The following is a 25,668-nucleotide window of genomic DNA, read 5'->3' on the forward strand; positions in this document are numbered from 1 at the left end:
TTTGAAAATTGGATACCAAACTTTGGAGGTAACTTTGACTGGTTATTTTTGAATTTAGGGTATTTTGTGTAATATACAATGTTGTAGAGGACACTTTTCTAAAAACAGTAATGTCAATTGCAATGTTGTAACTTAACCCAGTGCAGAGATATTCATATTTTTGCTAACGTCTAAACTGAAACATCATTGCGCGCTTACAAACAAAAATGGCCACGATTCAGTAAAGTTGAAAGGTAAAAGTTTTTTTAAAAACTGTTTTGAGCTTCTCAATTATTGGATAATCACATAAAAAAATTAAAATATTTGAAAATGGTCAAGCAGCCAACTTAATTTTTATTGGACCACTTCATTTGGATTGACCCTTACTCTAATCAAGGAACACCAAATAATCAAGGAACACCAAATCCAGGAACTGAATTTCATTGATCCCCCTCATATTTTGAAACTTGGAACTAATATGATCTTTGCAGCATTGTCTTTAGGGACCACTCCTTGCACCTAGCTAGAGAAGCAGCGTCCTGCTCCGGCACCTACCAGTTACAGGGCTTCCTTTCAGGGAACCTTTCACCAGAAATCTACAGACCAGCAACCAGACACCAGCCAGTGGCTGAAGCCGCCATGGACTGTGGGTCCCAGGTCTGCCCGCTCAGACACCCATAATGCCTAAGCCCTCACAAGATTCATGACTGCCAAAAGTTAGGAAAGAGAGAAAAAAGAAATCTTGAGAGAAGGCTATTCCAATGACCCCAGAGGTCACAAGATTCATGACTGCCAAAAGTTAGGAAAGAGAGAAAAAAGAAATCTTGAGAGAAGGCTATTCCAATGACCCCAGAGGTGCCAGATCACCCCAGACCATTGGACCCTGAACTTACATTTGTTGATGTTGTTCTATCCCCATCGGTGGTGCACTGCTCGTGGGGTGTTACTTGTCCTCCAAGCACCTTGACACCTAACCAGGACACTGTCAATGTTGCTTTTTTATGTGATTATTTAATAATTGAGAAGCTCAAAACAGTTTTTTTAAAAAAAAATACCTTTCAACTTTACTGAATGGTGGCCATTTTCGTTTGTGAGTGCACAACGATGTTTCAGTTTAGAGACATTAGCAAAAATATGAATATCTCTGCACTGGGTTAAGTTATAACATTGCAATTGACATGACTGTTGCTTTCCTCTTGTTCTGTAATCTGTGTTGATCTCCAATACACACACTTAATTGATAACTGTTGTTCATCTTTTGAGACGACTGTGCATTCTGTTGGAACAGTAATGGTATAATATAGTGTTCAGATCGGTAATGGCCACAAGATAGCATCTGGAAAGGTCTGTGGATTGGATCACACAGATGTCATCATTGAGTAAATTTCCCTCCATACCACGTTGGAACTAATAGCAGTGGTAGTGCAAACAACCCCAGCAATCACCATTTGCAATGTTCATTTATCTCAAGGCAGGACACGTACCTACATGGAGACACCACCTTAATTCAATATCGGCCTCCACCTTTTCTCTTGCTTGCTTATTCCCTATCTGTGTCTTATCAGTGATGGTGCTCCTACCCACTTTAGTGCTGTCGTCCGCAGCTCGTGTTATCGCTTCCTGGGCATGGGGTCCCAGGTTCAATTCCCGGCGGGGTCAGGGATTTTCACCTGCCTTGAGATGACTGGGTGTTTGTGTTGTCCTAATCATTTCATCGTCATTCATGAAAGTGGCGAGATTGGACTGAGCAAAGGTTGGGAATTTGTACGGGCGCTGATAACCACACAGTTGAGTGCTCCACACACCAAAACATCCTCATCATTTAGTGCTGTCCATGATCTTTGACAGTGAGCTCTTTCTGGTCATCCTGTCACTTCCTTGCCACTGCCTGACAGACTACCTACCACACGACGTTCTGCAAAGAGTTAACTGACAGTTGTATGCCTCTACCATCACCTTGGCACTTCTGTCAGAATGCATCAATGAGTTTGTGCAAGTCATCTCCAATGCACTCATCTGTGTCACTGGAACTACAATCCCCCTTTCTAGGTGCCCTGCTCCACCATTGGTCAGTGCCTTTGGCAACTGAGGACACTGGAACAGCTGGAATGAAGTTTTCACTCTGCAGCAGAGAGTGCACTGATATGAAAATTCTTGGCAGATTAAAGCTGTGTGTCAGACAGAGACTCAAACTCAGGACCTTTGCCTTTTGCTGGCAAATGCTTTACCGGCGGAGCTACCAAAGCACGGCTCATGACCCCTCCTCGCAAATCTGCTTTCATCAGTACCTTATCTCCTACCTTCCAAACTTCATAGGAGCTCTCCTGAGAAAGGTGAAGGTCCCAAGCTCGTGTCTCAGTTCGACACATCGGTTTAATCTGCCAGGAGCTTACATTTTAACAGCTATTCAGAATCACTGAAGATTCTGGCAGCGTCTAGAGTGACAACCTACATGAACTACGCTTATCTCTTTGAAGTGACTCCCTGCCATGATAGTGAACTGCAGTAGCATACATAATAAATTTCCTGGATTTACTGCCATCCAGGAAAGTTGTCTAATTATTCTTGGAACTGGGAGGGAGATGAAACCTGAACTAGAAAGCTCTGAAATATCTAACAAGGCATGGAATATACATTGGAAAGACAGGTTAGGTGCAATAGGAGGGGGAGTGTTCATTGCAGTTGAGGAAAGTATTATCTCCATTGATGTTGAAATAGTCTGGTAAGTTATCTGGACAAGTAATCAACCTAAGTGAAATGAAGTCAACTATCAGATGTCTTTACTGGCCCCTTGATTCCACCACAAGTTGTAAAATCATTCAAAGAATGTCTACGCTCAGTATTATCGAAAAAATCTGATCGTGCAATGTTAGCTGGAGACTTTAACCTACGAGTACAGCCTGGGGCATCTGTGGATCCATTGCAGGTGGTACGGGCAGAAAGTAGTAGTGAACACAGTTTTCCAGAAACTGTTTTGAGCAGCTAGTTGAACAACTCACATGCAATGGAAATATTTCAGACCTTATAGCGACAAGCAGAGATGACCTTATTGATAGTGTCAGTATAGAGACAGAGATTACTGATTATGTCATCATAGTGACGAAGTTGGAGTGATGAAGTTGGTTACTAAAGTTAATAACTCCATCAAGAAGGGCAGGAGAGTGTCGTTATATTGAAAAGATCAGATAAGTAGTTGTTAGCATCCTACTTTTACAGTGAACAGGGTTCATTTAGTTACAACAGAATGGATGTAGAGGAATTATGGGCAAAGTTTAAACTGGTTGTAACTAAAATTTGGTGGAGTACGTGCCAAGTAAGTGGATTAACAGTGGGAAAAAGACCAACCACGATTAATAACAAAATTTGGAAAATGCTAAGGAAGCAGAGACGTTCAACTCTCGAATCAAAAAAGAATGTGGAATGTTGACTGTCAAAAGTTGGTAGAAATTTGTGCTAAGTGTGTCGAAGACTTCTGTCCAGTCACTTGTCTACCAGGCTGGTGTGGCAATTGAAGACAGTGAAATGAAAGATTAAGTTTTAAATTTGAGGCTTTAAAAAATCATTCATACTGGAAGATAGTACAGGCATATGATCATTTAACCATCACACATAATCTTGTGTGGAGGTCATAGTAATAGGCATCCCTAGCATAAAGAGGCAGCTGAAAGAGTTAAAAACAAATAAGTTGCCACATCTGGACAGAAACCTAATTTGGTTTTACAGAGAGCACTCTGTCATTGGCCCTTTATTAGCTTTGATTTGTGGCGAATCCCAGGGCGAAGTCCGAAGCAACTGGAAAAAATACAGGTGACTCGTGTATGTAAGAAGAGTAAAAGAATCGACCCGCAGAATTACTGACCAACATCCTTAATGTATATGTGCTATGGAATTCTTGAGTGTATTCAAAGTTCCACTATAATGCTTTTCCTTGAGACTGAAAAGCTCCTGTCCATTTATTAGTGCGGTTTTAGAAAGCATTGCTCGTGCAAAACTCAGCTTGCTCTGTTCTCGCCCAGTACCCTGTGAACCATGGATGAAGGGCAACAAGCAGATTCCATGTTCGTAGATTCCTGGAAAGTATCTGACATGGTACCCCACTGCAGATTGTTAATGAAGGGCCGAGCGTACATTTTAAATTTGTAGAGAAAGGGAGTTGGTCAAAGACCTCCTAAGTAATAGAGCTCAGTACATGGTCCTCAAAGTGAGTGTTTGTTGGAGACAGGGATGTTCTCAACAGTACCCCTGGAATGTATGAAGTGTGATAGGGTCACACGTGTTCTCTGCATATGTAAAGGATCTGACAGATAGGATGAGCAGCAGTCTGCAGCAATTTGCTGCTGATGCTGTAGTATATGGGAAAGTAACACGTTGGGTGTCTGTAGAAGGGTACAGGATGATGTACAGAATTTCTATTTAGTGTGATGAGTGGCAGCATTCTCTAAATGAAGAAAATGTGTAAGTTAATGCAGATAAGTAGGAAAAACAATTCTGTAATATTCATATAAAGTATTAGTGGTGTGCTGCTTCACACAGTTACATCGATTTACTAACTACCATATTTCACAAACTATAAGATGCACTTTTGTCCTTCAAAAAATTGCCTACAAAATTCAGGTGTGTCTTACACTTCAAATAACTATAAAAATGTCCAGTATTTGACTTATAATTCCCGTCAGTCTTAAAAATGGCCATATATCTGATGCCAGAGGAAATCTCTCTCTATCTGGCAACACTGGATTCAACTGGCAGCAGCAGTGCGCTGATGCAATGAGCATGAGTTGCAGGGATTCACAAGCTTACTAACACTGTCTCCCTCCCGCCCCGCCATCACAAACCCAGTACACTGTCTAGCTTGTGAAGCGTCATTGTAATCGATGATGCCAGTGAACTTGAATTGAAAGTGATTTGTGTTATTGGAAACAGTACAATATTTTAGCTATGTTATAGCTAGTCTTGTAATGGAAAAAAAATAAAAGGTATAATAATAAATTGAAAGTAATAGCAAATGCAGAATAACATGGAAACAGAGCAGCTGAGTGGAATTTTGGCCCTCCAATAACAGAAAAAAAAAAATTGCAATTGGCAGGTTAGTGAAGAAGAACTGAAAAAAATGAAGACTAAATAAGCAAAAAGAAGACTGAATGCAAAATGGCCAAAACTAGAAGACACATTGAAATGGATTCAAGGACTCCGTCAAAATGGCATTGGAATTAATAAAAACATAATTCAAGTACACGCTTGTTAGCTAGCGCAACAGTGGAACTTAACTAATGCTGTAAGGATGAAGTCGGTTGGTGCCCCAGGTTTAAGAAGCATAATGGACTTCGCATGCGAACTAGAACCAGAATATGTCAGAAAATTCCACAGAGAAAATATTATCTTTCAATCACTTTATTATTCAATGTCAAAAGGAAACCAGTGTGGAACTAATCTAAATAGCGAATAAGGGTGAAATTCCTGTGACACGTGATGTGACAAGTAGCAGAACTGTTGCCATAAAAGGTGCTAAAACTGTAACTACAAAGTGGACACGGAAAAATGCACTACAGTATTGGCCTTTCATGTTGTCCTGTGGTACTAAACGTAATCCAGTGATCATTTTCAAGTGCAAAACAATGCCAAACCTTCTGAAATACTGCCAGGTGGTGGTGGTCACATACGGGACAAGGGTTGGATGGATGAGACTGATATGAAATAATGTATTAACGGTGTGTGGGAGAGAAGGAAAGGTGCTTTATTGAAGAAGAGTTATCTTCTGGTGCTAGATCAGATTTGTAGTCATCTGAAAAATTCTGTGAAAGAGAAATTGAGACGGGGGAAAAGAGGAGTTTGCTGTTATTCTGGGAGGACTTACTTCGCAACTGCAACCTCTTGACGTCTTCTTTAAATAAACCATTTAAAATGTTTAAGAGAGAGAAATGGAATAAATGGGTCATGAATGAAACCTAACATGAATTCAAAATGGAGCGAGCTTGAAAACAACCTACAATCAAACAAGTGTGTCAGTGGATAAAGCAGTTGTGGTCTAGAGTGAGAGAAGACATTATTATTAAATCTTTCAAGAAGTGCAGCATTAGTAACACTCTTGATGGCAGTGAAAACCATCGTATATATGAAGAGGACAATTATGACAATGAAGAAGAAGAACGGGGATTTTAAAGGTCAATTCAGTTTCATAAACTAAGAATTTTTTTAGTTGGACTTATAAGTCTAATCATAAAAATGGTAAAAAATATTATTATTATTATTATTGTTATATTTTTTTTTAAATTGTAGTCCGTAGCATCTTATAGTCCATAAAATGCGGTAGGCATCATGTTGCAAAGTGATATGGAATGGAATGAGCATGTAATGACAATAGAAGGGAAGGTGAATGGTAGCCTTCGCTTTGTTGGAAAAGTTTTAGGAAAGTGTTGCTCACGTGAAAAGTAGCCCATTTCTAGAACACTTGTGTGACCCATTCTTTAGTACTGGTTGAGTGTTTGGTATTTCCACCAGATCAGATTAAAGGAAGACATCGAAGCAGTTCAGAGGAATGCTGCTAGATCTGTTTACCGGCATGTTCACTCAACACAAGAGAGTTAATGGAGAAGCTTTGTGAAGCCAAATGGAATCCCTGGAGGGAAGATGTTCTTTTTGCACAAAACTTAAAAAATTTAGAGAACAGCACTTGCAGCTGACTGCAGAACAATTCAACTACTGCCAGTGTATATTTTGATTAAGAACCATGAAGGCAAGATAATATAAATTAGGACTTCTGCAGAGGCATGTAAGTAGTAGTTTTTCCCTCGCTCCAGTTGTGAGTGGAACAGGAAAGGGAATGACTAGTAATGATGCAGGGTACCTTCCATCATGCACCGTAAGGTGGCTTTTGGAGTATGTAGATGCAAGGCTCACCATCTATTTAAAAATAACAAGAAGGAATGGTGGGAGGGCTAAGTCTCCTCTTTGACAAAGTATGTTGCTTCATCCCACATACGATCCAAATTCCATGTCAAATGGGCTGCCAAAGCTCAACAGCAGTCCCAGATCTCTTGGTTTTCTCCATCATGGTGGTATATCTGCCCATACTTCACTTCGTGCCGAATGCCTTGTGACCCACTTCGCAACAGCTTTGGTGTCCTCTTCTTATTTGGCTATTTTCGAACATATCAAAGACAAGTTGGTGGTATCCACCTATTCTTTGCTGCTCTCACCCCCCCCCCCCCCCCCCCCACACACACACATATATACACACACCTAATTATACTTGGCTCGTCACGTAATACAGAGCTGCAGGGCCTGTTTTCATTCGTAATCATATGGTCCAGCATCTGAATGTTCCTTGAAGATTCTAGCTACGCAGTGTCTTGAGCTGTGTTTGGCTATAGAAGGTGCTTCCTGTTTGCAATAGCAGTAGAGCATCATCATCCATTCCTTAAACCAGGCAAAAACCTAACTTCCTTTAACAGCTGCTGGTTGACTAACCGCACCAGCATGCTCTGAAAACTGTTTGAAAGGATGATAGCCTGATGATTATGCTAGGTTCTTGAGTTAGAGGGGGAGGTGTAATGGCGGTGATGTTCACCACGTCCATGGTATTTTCAGTAAAGTCACATGTGCGTCCTTGCTTGTTGTAAATGATAAGCTGCTCAGGGACCTCAGTATTTGTTTGCTGAGTACGGGCTCGGCAAACCCAGGTTTCCTGACCTGGGGCTGGTGAATGCCGCCAGTACTCAGTAACGTTGCTTTGGGCGTGCTTCAGTGACCCCCGTGTTGTGTGGTGGTGGAACATTGTGTGTCACAGGGAAACAGGTATCGTAACTCTGTATCTCAAAATGCACTGCACGCTAATCGAATGCATGGCTGTTGAGGCGGAACAGTCATTAGCGGGCAACTGAGTGGGCACTTCATTTGCTAGCTGCTCATGGGACTTCCCTGAAGCCTATATATCTTTCCTGTATGCCCAGTGGTTTGGGTGATCTGTTGGGCAGTATTAACACCCAAGCTCGTAAGAGACCTCGTGTGGCTAGTCCATTTGTAATGTCTGAATATTGGTGCTTCTGTTAATAGTAATGCACCAAATCCTGTGGTAAATAATCTAAAAGTTGTGGCTCTGCTGTACATGATACTGATGGTCAATATACTTCCCTGCACATGTCTGTCAATTGCTCCCAACCCCATTCCGTTTGGAGCAAAGACTGTGTTTTCAGAGGAGAAGAAGATGGTAGATACAGTCACCCAGTGCCTCTCTTACCCTGATGCAGAGAAGGTGTTCAGGATTGCACAGCTGCTCTGTTTTGTGAAGTAGTTTGCGTCAGCAATGAAGTAGCATGTTCAGGAGACCAGTGTTGGCACCCAGATTTTGACAGCCGAGCAACCTGCACCTATAAACATAGCTACAATCTTGCACCTTTAGTCCCAAATCCAAGCTTGCTTACCACTGAAATAATGGTAGCTGCAGAAAATAATGTTGGAAATGACCAGACCCTCATGGCAGACTAAAGAAGAGGAGCAGCATTCCCAAAATTTAATCTGCTGTTGAAAACTAACAGGCCAAAAAGGATGATGACTAACTGACCAAAATGATGAGTTCTGAATCCATCAGACCTTGTAACCTTGGTACTGTCTGATAGATTAAATGATGACAATACTGCTGATGGTGTCATATCACCTGCCTGAGGGAACCATAAAAACCTTCAAGTAATGCCCCCCCCCCCCCCCCCCTCACTTCCCTGCTTCTCCCAAAATCAGCTGTTGTCTTGCAACCATGAAGTAATGATGGGGGGTTTGGGGGAGGACAGAGGAAAACCTCACCACTGTGTCATCTTCCATTTCTCAGTGGAACTTGAATGAGTTGAGAATGTGTGGAGAAACTACATTTATTAATATGGGATGGACCAATATGTGTGTGTCTTCAGGAGACACATTTTGAACTGTATGTTGCCTCTGTGGGACATGGCTACATTCTCCAGACAAAGGACAAGTGGAGAGGGAAGAGGGGGCGGGAGGGGGGGGGGGGGGGGAGAGAGAGAGAGAGAGAGAGAGAGAGAGAGAGAGAGAGAGAGAGGTGGGGGGGGGGGGGGGTGACAGTTTTCATAAACAATGCTGAAACTCCTCCCTTTGCTCACTCACAGCCAGCCTGGAAGCAGTTGTTGTATCGGTGCATTTGCATCATCAGTTGACAATAATTACGATCACTCTACGTGCCTACACATGAGGTGCTATACAAAGAGGCTCTCCATGACCGCCTTTTCCAGCTCCCTCATCTCGTCATCCTCTGTGGTGATGTTATTGCATACAATGTGCTTTAGGGCTCTGCAACAACCTGCTCCAGGCGTAGAGATATAGAGATCCTTCTCAATGTCCTCATGTGTGTGTTTCTTGAACATAAGGCAGAGCATGCAGTTCAACACTGCAACAGCGCTGTCCACTGCTATCGACCCCTCTGCGGGTCCGGGGCTTAAAATAGGCCTGAGGTATTCCTGCCTGTCGTAAGAGGCGACTAAAAGGAGTCTCTCACATTTTGGCCCTGTAGGGTTTGACCTCCATTTTTCAAAATTTTCCCAAAGAGCGAGCCAATTGGGAAAGGGCACATTACATGGTGCATAGTGTCCATCGTGCGCTGAGACCTATTGCATCCTTCATTGAGGTGGCTCTGCACTTCTGCTCATTCTCAGGCGAGGTCACCTTCTTGGTGCGTTTTCCTCCATCCTCTGTGCAGTATCGCTTTCTTTGCTGTCGATGGTAATGGACTTCTTAGCTTGTTTGTGCCTGATGTCCTGCACAATAGCCAGTCCATTGTGGTGGGGCCACCATGTACCCTGTTGGTTGTAACCCCCTGACCACACAGGGATTGCTCTGCTGATGCCTGCGCCGTTAACTCCCCATGTATGTCAAGGATACCCTCAGGCATCGGGACTCCCGGCAATGGGGCCATCCTGCCAGGTGGCCTTTGCTGTGGCTGGGTAGTGCCAGTGGGGAGGGCCCCTGGTCGGAGTGGGTGGGTGGCATCAGGGCGGATGACACGCGTTGTACGTCATCTCTTGCCGGTGGTCAAAGACCAGCAGTCTCTAAGTGATCATGGTATAACTTCAATACTAAGAAATATGACCGAAAATCGTCCGGCAATGCAGACCCCTGGCCTCCATGTCTATAAGGGATATTACAGGAACCATAGGACTATAATGAAGTGTCAGGTGGAGTTTGCGTCTATGTCCTGAACTCAGTATGTAGTGAACCTGTGGCCCAGTGAACCCCTCTTGAAGCTGTGGCTGTCAGGATAAGGACGACACAGGAAATAATTGTCTGCAATCTATATCTTCCTCCAGATGGTGCAATACCCCTGAACGTATTGGCTGCACTGATTGATCAACTCCCTAAACCTTACCTACTTTTGGGAGATTTTAACGTGCACAACCCCTTGTGGGGTGGCGCCATGCTTACTGTCCGTGGTAGGGAGGCCAAAAATTTACTATCACAACTCGACCTCTGTCTCTTAAATACAGGTGCCCCCAAACATTTCAGTGTGGCCATGTCACATATTTGGCCATTGATCTCTGTTTGTAGTCCTGGCCTTCTCCCATCTATCCACTGGAGAGCACATGACGACCTGTGTGGTAGTGACCACTTCCCCATCTTCCTGTCACTCCCCCAGTGTCACAACCACGGACACCTACCCAGATGGGCTTTAAAAAAGACAGATTGGGAAGCCTTCACTTCTGCTGTCACTGCTGAATCTCCCCCACATGGTGCCATCAAAGTTGTTGTTGAACAGGTCACTACAACGATCGTTTCTGCGGTGGAAAACGCGGTCCCTCGTTCTTTAGGATGCCCCAGTGAAAGACAGTCCCTTGGTGGGCTCCAGAACTCGCTGAGGCAGTTAAAGAGCATTGGCGAGCTCTGTAGCGACATAAGCGGCACCCTTCCCTAGAGCACCTAATAGCCTTTAAGCGGCCTCATGCCCGCGTTCGCCAGCTTATAAAATGATGGAAACAGGAGTGTTGGGAGAGGCACGTGTTGACCATTGGGTGCTATACATCACTTTCCCAAGTCTGGACGAAGATCAGATGTGTTTCTGGGTACCAGACCCCAACAGGTGTCTGTGGCATTAACATCAATGGCGTGTTATCTACCGACGCAAACATGGTTGCCGAGCACTTTGCTGAGCACTATGCTCGAGTGTTTGTGTTGGAGAACTACTACTCAGCCTTTCGCACCCTCAAACGGCGGATGGAAAGAAAAATCCTCTCGTTCACTACATGCCACAGTGAACCCTGTAACTCCCCATTTACAGAGTGGGAGCTCCTCAGCATCCTTGCACATTGCCCCGACACAGCTCCTGGGCTGGGTCCGATCCACAGCCAAATGATTAAACATCTCTCGTCTGACTACAAGCGACATCTTCTCATCATCTTCAACTGGATCTGATGCGATGGCAACTTTTCATCCCAATGGCGGGAGAGCACTATCATTCCGGTGCTGAAACCCAGTCAAAACCTGCTTGATGTGGATAGCTATCGGCTCCTCAGCGTCACCAATGTTCTTTGTAAGCTTCTGGAATGTATGGTGTGTTGGCATTTGGGTTGGGTCCCGGAGTCGTGTGGCCTACTGGCTCCATGTCAGGGCGGTTTCTGCCAGGGTCACTCTACCACTGATGATGTTGTGTCCCTCAAGTTTGCCATCAGAACAGCCTTTTCCAGACGCCAATATGTGGTTGCCGTGTTTTTCGACTTACATAAAGCATAAAACACAACCTGGTGACATCATATCCTTGCCACACTGTATGAGTAGGGTCTCTGTCTTTCAGTATCTTCTGTGTCCAAGTTGGTGCCTCCCGTAGTTCCCCCTGTATTCAGGAGAATGGCATTCTGCAGGGCTCCATATTGTGTGTATCTAGTTTTAGTGGCTATTAATGGTCTAGCAGCGGCTGTAGGGCCATCGGTCTTACCTTCTCTGTATGCAGTTGATTTCTGCATTTCGTACTGCTCCTCCAGTACTGTTGTTGCTGAGCGGTATCTACAGGGAACCATTCACAAGGCGCAGTCATGGGCTCTAGCCCATGGCTTCCAGTTTTCAGCCGTGAAGTCGTGTGTCGTGCACTTCTGTTGGCATCGCACCATTCATCCAGTACGAGAACTTTACCTTAATGATGATCCACTCACTGTAGTGGAGACATATCGATTCTTAGGACTGGTTTTCGACATCCGATTGACTTGGCTAACTGTTAGCACAGTCTATGGCATGTTAAGTATGTGATCATCTGGGTGACACACCAGTGACCATTGCCACACACAAAACTTTGAATATGACCTAGGAATCATCTTCTACAGACCTTACACTCCAAACAGATGAGGAGCTGTGGCCTAATCTAGAGCAGGGAGGCATACATTTTCTCCATCATGTCCAAAAAAGTTCCAAGGATAATTGAACAGATACAGGTACCTTTGAAGTAATACACTCCCGGAAAAAGTTTGTCATGATGTACAGGTGTGACGTGAAAACTTATGCCCTAGCACCCATGAGGTACTTCTGATGCTTATGCTTTGGTCATACATCATCCCACTTCACAGGAGACCCAAAATGTGTTAACTGACTTTGTGTGTCAAATTGCATTGAACACCATCCTCCACATTTACATTTGTCCGGTCTTCAAGAAATAAAAGAAAATACAGGAATATTAATCTGTTGACCACTATCATATGCTAAACCACCTCCCCCCCCCCCCAAAAAAAAAACAATCTATTGATATGATGACTATTTATGCAAAAGTCACAGTCATCACCCCCACTACCTCATTTTTTTTTTTCAAACCTGTTCTCCCACTGCCCCATCTTCACAAACTGCTTACTGCACCTGGCCAGAGAAACAACTTGCCTCGTGCAGCATCTACTGGTGAAGTACTCCTTCTCAAGACCCCTCTACCAAGAAACCAACAGATCAGAGGCCTGCAGGTACCAGGACTGCCTGCTCATCATCTGGCCCCACCTTTATCACCAATAGGCCATTGCATGAACCTTGGCCAGCAAAGGCTGTGAAGGAGTGGAAGAAGAATGTTTGGGACAAGGCTACTCCAGTGACCACGAAGGCGGCAGATCCTCTCAAGCGGTCAGTTCTGAACCAATGCTCATTGATGATGTAATTCCATCCCCATTGGTGACAGGCAGTGATTTTTGGGGCATGACATGTCCTCCTGGCCCCTTCATGCCAAACCGAAACACCTGTAATGTGATCATGCAGTGGAGCTGTAATGGATTTACTGTCACGTGTCTGAATTACACCACCTTATTTCCTCCTGTTCTGCAATTAATGTTGCCCTACACAAAATGTGCTTCACTGACTCCTCAATGCCCTCTGGTTATTTTGCATTCTGCCAGAAGCATGCGGCCCCAAGAGGGCATCTGGAGAGGTATGTACATTGGTTCACAAAGACATTGTCAGTGAGTGGGTTCCTCTTTGTACCATTTTCGAAGCAACAGTGATGCAGGTGCAAACGACCTCATCAGTCACCATCTGCAATGTTTATTTACCTTGTGATAGGCCACTTACACTGAGTTCACCGTAATCCAATAACTTTCCCCCACATTTCTTGTACATTGGAAATTCAGTGGACACCACCCCCTGTGAGGAAGCACTAAAAGTGACATTCAGTAAGTAATGTAACACTTTTTTCTCAGTCAATTTTAGTTGAAAAACAACAGAATTTGTTGTGGGATAGCTGGCTGGAGTGGCCGTGCGGTTCTAGGCTCTACAGTCTGGAACCGAGCGACCACTACGGTCGCAGGTTCGAATCCTGCCTCGGGCATGGATGTGTGTGATGTCCTTAGGTTAGTTAGGTTTAATTAGTTCTAAGTTCTAGGCGACTGATGACCTGAGAAGTTAAGTCGCATAGTGCTCAGAGCCATTTGAACAATTTTTGTTGTTGTGGGATATTGTGGAACATTCCTGTGTCAGCCCCTGTATTGTCATGAAGTTCTGTTTGGTGACAGTGCTGTAAGTAGCTTTCAAATTGGTGTCTGTAATGGAGGTGCTTTCCGAGCAGAGAGCTGTTATTGAGTTTCTTTTGGTGGAAAACTAGAGCGTCACAGGTATTCATAGGCACTTTTGCAGAATGTCTATGGAGACCTGGCAGTGAACAAAGCATGGTAAGTCATTTGGTGAGGTGCCTGTCATCGCAGTGAAATCACGCAAACCTGGTCTGACCTCCCACATGGCAGCTGATCACACACAGCTGTTACTCCTGCAGTGCAAACAAACTTCTTTTTTTCCATGACAACACAAGACTCTCAAAAGTCTGTGCACCTGAGAGGAGCTCAAAAAACTTCATTGGGCTGTTTTTCCTCATCCATCCAACAGCCCGGATCTAGCACCTTCAGAATTCCATCTGTTTGGTCGAATAGAGGATGCACTCTGTGGGAAGCAGTACCTGAATGATGGGGATGTTATTAGTGCAGCAAGATGTTGGCTCTGATGTTGACCAGTAGAATGGTATTGTGTGTGCATACAGGCCCTCCCAGTAAGCTGGTGTAAGATCTTTGCATTGAACAGAGATTGTTGAAAAATAAGACTTTGTTGCCCAAAGAGTGGGGAATAATATGATGTATTGGAATGGTTAGTAAAACCAACCTGCTTTCAGTAAAAGAATTCTTGCATTACTTATTGAATGTCCCTCTTACTTTGTCTAGTGCGGACCATCTAATTGACCAGCTTTTTAAGATGCATTTAGATGGGCCATATTTTATGGAAATATTTGGATAGAATTGTGCAGCTGTCAATTTGCTGCAGTAATTTGGAATTTTGTGGTAGGCCAGGGTGACATTGCTGGTGCTGCAGGTACCTGACAATGTATTGCTGAGGGTTGCTGGTGTTGGCCTCCAAGGCTGCAAAACATTGTGTATTGAAGTTCACTAGTAAGACACATATGTCTTTGTCTGAAAGTGCTTCCCTCTTGCTGTCACCTTTGTTTCTTATTTCTCTCATTGACAGTGCTGCAGCCACGTGTCTGAGCAAAAAGATATTGTTTCAGTTTTGTTCGAAAATTTGCTCGCATACAGGTACACATAGCCACGTGTTGTGTAGTTCGTTGTGTACAGCAGTGGAAAAGTGCACAAATGAGAAAACTGTGAATTTCCTGAATGTAATTCAACTATGACCAGAGCTAAGGGGCATTAAAATAATGTATACTGTTGGCAAGCTGTTGCTGATGAGTTTGGAATCAAGTCTGTCGAAGCATACAAAAAAATTCTGATATCTTCAAACCTATATCAGATGTGAGGCAAAAAGGTTGGATAGGAAGAGTGGAAGCCCAGGTGGCTCCTCATCCACATGGTTTACTTGTGAAGCCCTGAGTTTCATACTGTCCCAAGACATATCTGAAGCATGGCGTGTGCAGGTGAACAAAAATAAAATAAAATTTGTATTCTTATTTGAAACTCCCCTTAATGAAATCTTTCCGTTCTTCTCACAAAATGTTGCACACATGTGATCCCATAAGGCTTAATGATGAATAGTAAAATATAAAGAGGTGTGATAACTTAAACTTCTGTACGAATCACCAGTAGCTAAAAGCTGAACGGTGATCATGAGTTGGGTAGTGACTGGTATACATTTTCTCATATTTGTATTGGTTTTAGCAATCCATGGACCAATTGCTTGTATGAGATATTCGAAAATGTGTTTTGATATTCTGGTAAAGTTCTGTAACGGGTATGTATCTAGTGTAAGTTCACTAGTTAAATTTGCTGAAGTATTCCGCGTACTTCAGAAAGAACACGTCCACAAAACTCGATTTCTCTTGTTCTGTCTAACTTGATTTCTTATGTGATGTAAATGCATTTGAGCCTCATTCACTTCTAGTAGCTCACGTTCATCCATTTTTTGGCAATACTTCCCCCCCCCCCCCCTCCCCTGTAAACAGCTGTGGCCCAGAAATGTATCACCACAAATATTGCCAGGATATAATGGCGAGTAATGTAGTAGATGTGGCTGCAGTTCATGTGGCCACAGTGTTACCAGACAACTGTGACGGGAGATATTGTAAGCAATGTAAAATTTTTATGGTACATCTAAACATACCTTTACCAATTACCCCCACACGCGCGCGCGTGCGTGCATGCGCGCGCACACACACACACACACACACACACACACACACTCTCTCTCTCTCTCTCTCTCTCTCTCTCTCTCTCTCTCTCTCTCTCTCTCTCTTCTGTACCGCCAATGATACCTTTCCAGCTATTAATGTAACAATCTCCTCCCCCAGTATTGTGTCTTCACTACATTTGTCTCTACTTGACAATTTTTGTGACAGTGACCACTTTCTGGTGATCCTGTCACTTCCTTGCCACTACCGGATTACCATGCTGGGTGCCTCAAAGAGTCAATTGGCAGCCTTATGCTCTGCTGTTACCTCCCCTCCCCCCCAATCAGATTACACTGACAAGGTTGCACAAGACTTCTCTGATATGATCACCCACACTCCAGGTCCCCTCCATTGCCGGCCAGGGCCATGGTGTACCTAAGACATTACAGTAGTTGTTCAGGAATGCTAAAGGTCCCTGCGACAAGTCAAGTGACATCCTCCATTGACCAGCTTTATAACTTTTAAGTGAATTCTTCCTGAGACTCTTTATCTAATTAAACACAGTAAGAAAGAGTACTGGGTCAGGAACCACAAGTGTTGCTGGGAACATGTAGTGCTTTTTATGGTGGAGCTGATAGCCTCTAACAGACCCATTGTTTTATTAAACAGTATTTCTTCGACCGTGCTTAAATTTGTATTTATTCAGTGAGCAGTCTCTAGGGTGTTCCTCGATGTTACTCTTGTCTCCCTGTGTTATCTGATATTCACGACCCCTCTGACCTTAGTCGTACTGCCTATTCAGTTGTCTTTTTCTGGGTCCCAAGTGAAGTGGGTATTTCAGTGAATAAACTGACTGACCATCTGGTTAGAGAAGCGATTACTAGCACAACATCCGCTTTTATATGATCTAGGTGCAAATGAGACTTCTCCTGACTGCCACATATTGCCAACGTTGTTTTGACCATGTTGCGGAAGTTTTTTGGTGGGGAGCTTTCGCACATCCTCCATACAGTCTCGATCCCTCCCCATGTGATTTCCATATTTTTGGAGCTCTGAAGAAAGACAATTTGTGGCTGTCGATGTGCTTTGGATGAAGCGGTGCCCTGCCTGGATACAATCATGGTTTCATAGGCAACCGCAAGCATTTTTCCATGAATGAATTGACAGTCTTGTCTCACAGTGGGGTAAACATATTAACAGTAATGGTGATTACTTTTGAAATAATGAACAATGTACTTACTTTTTTCCATTTGTTTCATTTTCATGTGACTGCTCCTTAAATTTGCGATAGTGCTTGCTCCATCTTGTTCTTGGTGGTGTACCTCTTCCTGCCATGATTCTGTGACTGAAATCTTGGCAGAAGCATTCTTGCTCTAAATTTTCTTATTTCACGGTAACCTTGTGCTGCTGAAGTGTGGGATAATGTGATATTTACATGTGATATTTACATAAATGAGTTACAGTGTTCCTCATAAACTGCATCATAGCCAGTGGTTCCATTTCTCTACAGTCAGATTCTTTGAAGGGCAATATACAAAATACATCCTAGTGGCAAAAGTTTCTGCCAAGAATAGCAGAAACTTCTTTTGTGTCTTTCTGTGGTGTGAAAGTTTCTATGGAGAGTGGGACAAACTTATGAGAGGCATGTCATTCAAAAGGTGACAAGAAATCATACATCCCTCTTTTCTGTGAATTGTACAGTTAAGTACCTTCTTGGATCTACAAAAGGGCTGTATTACTGATACTTTCCCTCATAGGTCTGCTGTTCAGGGCCCAACCAGTAGCATACTTCTGTTGAAAAAACAAAGTTCATTCCTGTATTCCAGTGATAAATACAGTTACAAAAACACATTTTCCTACATTTCATGAGATCTAGTCACTGTTATAACTACATGACGGTAATGGTAAATATATTTTAAGCTCAAGGTGAGTTGAAAAAATTAGGCACCTCACCCTGTACTCGTGTACATTATTACTGCTGAATAGACAAAATTGGAGGTAACATTATATCTATTGTTGTTTCTGGGAAAAAACCTTGGTAAAATATCTTTGCTATTGAAAATATTGATGACTTACAGAAACACTTTCTTTCCACCTGCTTGACATGTAATGTCTCGTGTGTTAATTTATTATTTTAATTGATTAATTAATTAATTAATTAATTTATTTATTTATTTATTTATGTATTTTTACAGAAGGGCACGATGCTCTTTCTAGCTTTGTGATATGGTCACTATGAGCTCCGATAAGTCGGTTGTCCGACGCAAAGCAGATTCAAACAATGGTGCTCAGGCAGCAGGACCTGTGCCTGGTGGTACCGAAGATACTCCAAATCATCTTGTTTACAAAAAAGTAAGTAAATGTTTGAAATCCATATTTTTCTGAATAGTATTTGAAATATCTTTGCTGTGTAAGAAACTTTAAAATATGTTGAACTGGTTGTAAGAACAACTGAACTGACATGACGTACTGTAGGCCTATGGAGAATCTTGCTTTAATTTCAAGATCATAATTTTTATACAAACAAAAGGTAAAAAGAAAGTCTTGAATGTGCGTCAACATCTGCATGGTAGTTATTAATCAATGCTTGTTTTCTTTTTTGTTTTGCTGATGCAATTTTTAGTTGATATATATGGCAGTTATTACATGCTCTGATGAATTAAATGCTTGTTGAATGAAATTTACGAACTATTTATTGTCTTCTGTTTGTGACTATGATATGTTGGGAATGATGGAAAAATGAAATTTGTGGTATGGATAACATAGTTTAGATGTTTCTGTTGATTGTGCTATGAAAAATACAATACTTACTTTTCCACATAGTACAATTACAGGGTTATGCACCTTGCCTCACATTTTTCGTGTTAGTAAACTCCATTCCTGAAGTGAGATTATTGAATGGTTGCAAAATACCTACCCATGTATAGCTGCTGTAACCTCTTCATTGAACTAAAACATTTTCTAGCCACAATTTTTTCAGATGTGACCACAACTAGGAGTCAGAGGCTACAAATGGATTGAATGTTACAGGCAGTCATACTTAAGATACTGGAGTTGTCTTGTTAACATAGCATTTTGTTGACTGGTGTATTGCATTAACCTGATGATGATTTTTCCCCTTTTGCAATAGTTTTCACCAAGTTATTTTTGTATTATTTGCAAGACACACAATAGAAACAATCCATTTGGCATCCCAGGAGACATTGTTCTTAACCTTTCTGATATATGAAATTGCCTTCGTCCTCTCTTTGTTTAGGGTTACAAACTGTCCCCAACTGCTGTGATGGTTTGTGGTGCTGGACTTGTGTTTTCCTTGTAGTGCACTCAACTATTTGGATTCAGAAATTTCCTGGATGTTGGGCCAGAACTTGAATATTGCCTTTCACAAGCACTACTGTTACTGAGCTATCTGGCCATGACTCGCAATGTGCCCTCATAACTTAAATCTTGCAGTACCTCTCTCCTGCTTTTTTAAAAGTACACAAAAGCTCTCCTACATCCATTGCTGGAGTGACCAGAGCGTACAGTTTGCTTATGATGAACGCGTGTTTTAACAAAAGAAAAACTGCAAACTGAGCCTGAAGGGTCATGAGGCAGTGACATAGTCACATTTTTTACATTGAAACTGGAATGAGCAGACTGTGTCAACAGGAGTTTGTATGAATGATATTTTAGAACTAACTGAAATATTTAGAAATGTGGTGGGGTACATAAATAAACAAATGAGTGATTCATGAGCTTTTTAAAGTCGTGATATACCAATATATCACAAAGAAATGCACTAAAGAATATGTTCATTGTTTACAATATTACAGTGATAATTCACTGTTGACAGCACCAAATCTCATTGATTAATTGTTTGATAGTCTCTTTGTGTTGTCCTGCAGAAAACACAAGAATGCTACCAGACTACTTGTCAGCACCCTCCTATCAGAAATTTCGTGTGGGTACAACACTGAAAAGCAGTAACAGATGTGGGGACCTTATTTTTTAGAAATTGTCCTTAGTGTAAATGGATGCAAAGGGCCATTTTAAGCACCTTCGTGAGTTTGCTTATTGGAATAGTGGAAACAAACTGTTACTGATATTAAATGTGTTTTAACGGTGGGTCTGTTCGTACTCTTGATATATTGGAATGGCCGCCCTACGTATTGTTAAAGCAAAAATTATGGTGCAAGAATCATAATAAAATCTACCGTAGATGCATTACTAGAAGATTTGATAATACCACTAAGTTGATAATATTGCTAAAATTATTGATTGGTTTACAAGAAAATAGTGTATATGTTTATTTACAAAGCAAGATTTAGCTTTGTGTGTGACCGTAGACCATAGGGAAAATGGGAAGAGGTGAATTATAATGTAGAAAGCTAAAAAATGTTTGGTTGTGCATGTTGATACCTACACTAAAGCTCTTCTAGAGGGCTGAGCTTTACCATCTCATCTCCCCTACTGATTTTGAAAATGAAAATGTTACCAAAATAGACTACTTGCAGCAGTTACGTTGATTAATTTTATGTGAAATTTGGGGAAAAAAATTGAAAAAGGCAATTTTGTCAGACAAAAATTTCAGTGCAAAAAACTGTAATAAGGATACATTGTGGCACAAACTCTCCGTTCTGTACAAATATTTAACCAAAGTGATACGTTACTGTGTAAAACAAATAACTCCAGGATGGCTGTTTAGTGCACCTTTAATATTTCATAAAGTATGACATGTTTCAGGCATCATGTCCATTTTCAAGCACATTCACTGGAACAGGAGCAAGAACACAATGTGATTGTCAGAGCCAGTTGCTGTACTTCCATGTATTGTCAAATGAAACCTCAGTCGTAGAATAACCTAAAAAGTATTTAGTAGTGTCTCCATACAGTGTTCATCAGCCACAGTTTTTATATGATGTCTCGTATTCATTAGCATTTATGCTTCTAAGCATTGACGTACAGTTTGACAAACTAAGTACTATGGCACCGTGAATTGGACCATATACTTATCTACTAACACTAGCCTTACAATAGATGCTTTGCCTGGGTATTTTTTCCACTGATGTCCAGTCTGTTTGACAATATTAGCGGCAGGAATAAAATTGTCTTTCACTGTTTGTAACCTAACCTCATTGTGGCATAGGATTTGTAATAATAAATTTAAAAGAGCTTCTGTTTAATGTAAGTACACATCATCTCTAGTAACGGGTGAGCTGGTAACCTTGTATTTGCTGAGAAAATGTTGTTTTTATAAAGTGACATCATCCACTATGTAGTTGGATATTCTGATTGTGATCTGTGGAAGTTAAAATTAGTGCATTAATTGGTTGCAGTGACTGTTCATTAACTATCAGTATTTCTATAAGTTATCCTTTATTATACTTCTTTGTGGGAATAGATGCTGTTAACTTTAATGAAGACAGTAAACACAAGGCTCAAATTTATTGCTGGCTGTACACATACACTGAGGTGACAAAAGTCATGAGATAGTGACATGTGCTTCTACAGATGGTGGTAGCGTCACATACACAAGATATAAAAAGTGGTGTGATGGCGGAACTGTCATCTGTGCTCAGGTGTTTCACATGAAAAGATATGACACATGATTGTGGCTACACAGTGGGAATTACCAGACTGAATGACGCAATGGTAATTGAAGCTAGATGAATGGGACATTTCATTTCGGAAATCGTTAGGGAATTCAGTGTTCAGAGATCCACAGTGTCACAAGTGTGCTGAAAATACCAGATTTGATGCATTACTTCTGACTGAAGACAACGTAGTGACCGACAGCCTTCACTTAACAACTGAGAGCAGCGGCATTTATGTAGAGTTGTCGGTGCTAGCAGACAATCAACACTGCATGATAGCTGCAGAAATCAATGTGAGATGTACAGTGAACATATCCATTAGTACAGTGCAGCAAAATTTGACGTTGCTGGACTATGGCAACAGACAACAGAGGAGAGTACCTTTGCTAACAGCACAACATTGCCTGTAGTGCCTCTCGTGGGCTGGTGACCGTATTGGTTGGAGCCTAGAGGACTGGAAAACCATGGCCTGGTCAGATGAGTCCAGATTTCAGTTGGTAAGAGTTGATGGTTGGGTTAGTGTGTGGCACAGACCCCACGAAGCCGTGGTCCACTTTGACAACAAGAATTTTGACAAGAAGCAATTTCATGGTGGCTCCATAATGGTGTGAGTTGTGTTTACATGGAACTGACGGGATCGTGTGGTCCAAGTGAACTGATCATTGACTGGAAGAGGTTATGTTGGCCTGCCTGAAGACCATTTGCAGCCATTCATGGACTTCATGTTCCCAAACAACGATGGAATTTTTATGGATGACAATTCGCCATGTCACTAGGCCACAGTTGTTCACAGTTGGTTTGAAGGACGTTCTGGACAGTTCAAACAAATGATTTGACCACCCAGATCACCCGACATGAATCCCATCGAACATTTATGGGACATAATCGAGAGGCCAGTTCGTACACAAACTTCTGCACCAGGAATGGTTTCACAGTTATGGATAGCTATAGAGGCAATATGGCTCAATATTTTTGCAGGGGAATTCCAATAATTTGTTGAGTCCATGCCATATCAAATGGGTGCACTATGCCAGGCGGTAGGATGTCCAATGCAATATTAGGAGGTACCCCATGACTTTTGTCACTTCAGTGTAGAATAACACAAAGATGATTGTAATAGTTAAGTTTAGTATTGTAGAAGTGTTAAAAATGTTGGAAGTTACTTGTCGGACTTCTGAAAATGGAAATTAATCTTTTGGTAAAAAGTGAAGTGTTTTTAATTTAGTAAATGCACAGTAAGTGATATGCAGTATTTTAATTATTGTGTGAAACGTGCCAGTTCAGAGTTGGACAAGTATTTACTTGAAACTGACTTCACTTAAGATTTTTTAAAGAGTGTTAGTTATTTTTATGCAACACAAGGGGCTACTGATAAAACAAACCTGTATTAGCAACTGGTTCGATCAAAGCCACCACCACCACCACCACCACCACCACCACCACCATGCAATGTAACATAGTTATAGCAGCGTGCATGGCATCACACCTACTGTGACATCCCTAATATAAATAAAGTTATAAAAAGTTAACCTGCACCACTGCCGCCAATAAAATGTCTACTAGACAATTGTATGCAATACAGTAAAGGTTTGTCTTGTCAGCACCTCTTGATATATAAATATAACATTTCATAAATATTTGAGCTGTGGGGTACCACAGAAAACTAATTGGGATTTATTGTTTCTTATGAAAGCCAATTTATTCACAATCTATCAAGGTGAGCGTCTCTTTAACTTTGCTTTGGTCTGGAAGCTATTTACAAAAAAAGGGGGCTTTTTTTGAATAACTGCAAGGACTTAGAGAATCGGTTATGCAAAATATCCACTTTTAGTGAGTGATGTCGTGGCTTATGGTTAAGTGTTCATGGTAGCAGATATATTGTCTTCCGTTGCATTGCCGTAAAGAAAATGTTACTGATATAATTTGTGGCATAAAGATTTTTTTACATCATTGAGACAGCGTGTTATTTTAATTTGTTCTTAAAAGCATTTTTGGTTTAAATATAGGGAAAAACAAAAACCACCTAAGTGTCAAATTTTTTTAGCGTTACAGGGGGCAGGAATGCAGTAGAAGCCAAATGTGCAGCTTTGAGAGCTGAAATATTGAAGGCAGCAGCAAATAGGCAATCGATAAGGCCCATGGAAATCCATTTCTAATACAAGATACAGAATTCAGTCCGTGAAGGAGAAGATATAAATGTGCCGAAAATGGAGCTTACAAAAGGGAATATGATTGACAAAAAGTGCAAAATGTCAAAGCAGGGATGACTAGAAGAAAAGTGCAAAACTGTAGAAACAAGAATGACCATGGGAAAAAGAGATCTTGCGCATTTAGAAAAAATTAAAGAAAGCTTTGGAGAAATGAGAAGCAGATGTGAGAATTTAAAGAGCTCAGAAAAGTAGGAAAGGCTGAAAGGTGAAGTTAGTATGTAGAAGGGCTACACAAAAGAAAGAAACTTTACACCAGAATGGAAGTAGGTGGGAATGAGATAGGAAACATGATACTATAAGAATAATTTGACAGAATACTGAAAGACCTAACTTGTACACAAGACAGGTTGAGTAGATGATGATCCCTCACAATTGAGATATTTGGGGGGAGCCAGCCATGACAAAATTATTCCATAGGGTACGGAAGATGTGAGACGTTTAATACTCTCAGACTTCAAGAGGCATGTGAAATTTTCAATTTCAAAGAAAGCAGATGCTGACAGTAGTGGATATTACCAAACCAACAGTTTAAAAAGTAATGTTTGCAAAGTAGAAACTCTAATTATCTCCTGTAAATGGAAGAGCTAGTAGAAGCCACCTAGGGGAAAATCAGTTTCAAAGAAGATATATTGCAAAAGATGAACCTACAATCATAGCATTTGAAACTTAAGAGAAAGCTTTTAATATTGCTGACTGGAATACAATCTCTGCAATTCTGAAGGTTGCAGGGATGAAATACAGGGAGTAAAAGACTATCTACAACTTGTGCAGAAGCCAGATTGTGAGTAATATGGAGGTGCTTCAGGAACTTAAATGGGAATCCCTTGTGGGAAGGCGACATTCTTTTCAAGTAACACTATTGTGAAAATTCAGATGAAGCTGACTACAGAACGATTCAGTTGCCACCAAAATACTTAACGCATAAGGGCCACATAGATAAGATACTAGAAATTCAAGCTCATACAGAGGCATATAGACAGCCGTTTCTCCCTCACTCTATTTGTGGGTGGAACACAAGGGGAAATGACTAGTTGTGGTACAGGGTACCCTCCACTGCACACTGTTGGTGGCTTTGCGAAGATTATATGTAAATGTAGGTGAAGGTCAGTTACACATAATGAATAGTGTATTCGAGAGACAAAAGAAAATGTGGGTAATGGAATGTAATCGAATTAAATCAGATGATGGTGAGAGCCTTTTACTAGGTAATGAAATACTGAAAGTAGTAAACGAGTTAAGTCTTTCTGAAAGTACCTATTTGGAGTAAGCCTTGACTGTTGTGAATTGTGGACAGTTAGCACTACAGATAAGAAGCGTATAGAAGCTTTTAAATGTGGTGCTACAGAAGGATGTGGAAGACAAGGTACTGCATTGAATAGAGGAGAAAAGATATTTATGGCACAATGTGAATAAAAGAAGTGACATGTTTATAGGACACACCCTGAGGCATCAAGGAATAGCTAATTTGCAAAACTGGGCAGGAGGGAGGGTTGTTAAATTGTGCAAGGAGACCAAGGCTTCAATACAGGAATCAGGTTCAAATGGGATGTAGCTTGCAGTAGTTATGCAGAGGCGAATATATGTGCATGAGATAGACTAGCATAGGGCATTGCATCAAACCAGTATTTACGCTGATGACAACAACATATTATTAAATATGCATATATGCAATACAGTATAAGGAAACATAGGATAACATCGAATTATAAATACTGTTGGTACATCTTTAAAGCCATGCCATTCTTATAGATGAAAAAATATAATATACAAATGAAATTGGTTTTACGGATTGCGAATAGAATTTTCTGGCTTCTGGAAGTATTCAAAATCGGGGTGGACTTGT

The 25,668-nt window shown here is 41.5% G+C and overlaps 1 protein-coding gene across 5 annotated transcripts in view; it reads left to right on the forward strand.

Annotated features, from left to right (window-relative positions):
- The window catches only part of LOC126469750 (regulator of G-protein signaling 7), a 262,114-nt gene that overhangs the window by 24,541 nt on the left and 211,905 nt on the right, over positions 1 to 25,668 (forward strand). For 4 of the 5 annotated variants that reach the window (XR_007586059.1, XR_007586060.1, XR_007586058.1 and 1 more), the window contains exon 1: positions 18,253 to 18,391. Coding sequence is in view for 1 of the 5 variants with exons in the window: in XM_050096964.1 (XP_049952921.1) it covers positions 18,266 to 18,391 (126 nt within the window). In the remaining 4 variants the exon portion in view is untranslated. Of the gene's footprint in view, positions 1 to 18,234; positions 18,392 to 25,668 lie in introns of those variants that run through there. The other variant, XM_050096964.1, reaches the window with a different exon arrangement.

This window comes from Schistocerca serialis, chromosome 3 (assembly GCF_023864345.2).
Source record: "Schistocerca serialis cubense isolate TAMUIC-IGC-003099 chromosome 3, iqSchSeri2.2, whole genome shotgun sequence".
Classification (NCBI taxonomy): Eukaryota; Metazoa; Arthropoda; class Insecta; order Orthoptera; family Acrididae; genus Schistocerca; species Schistocerca serialis.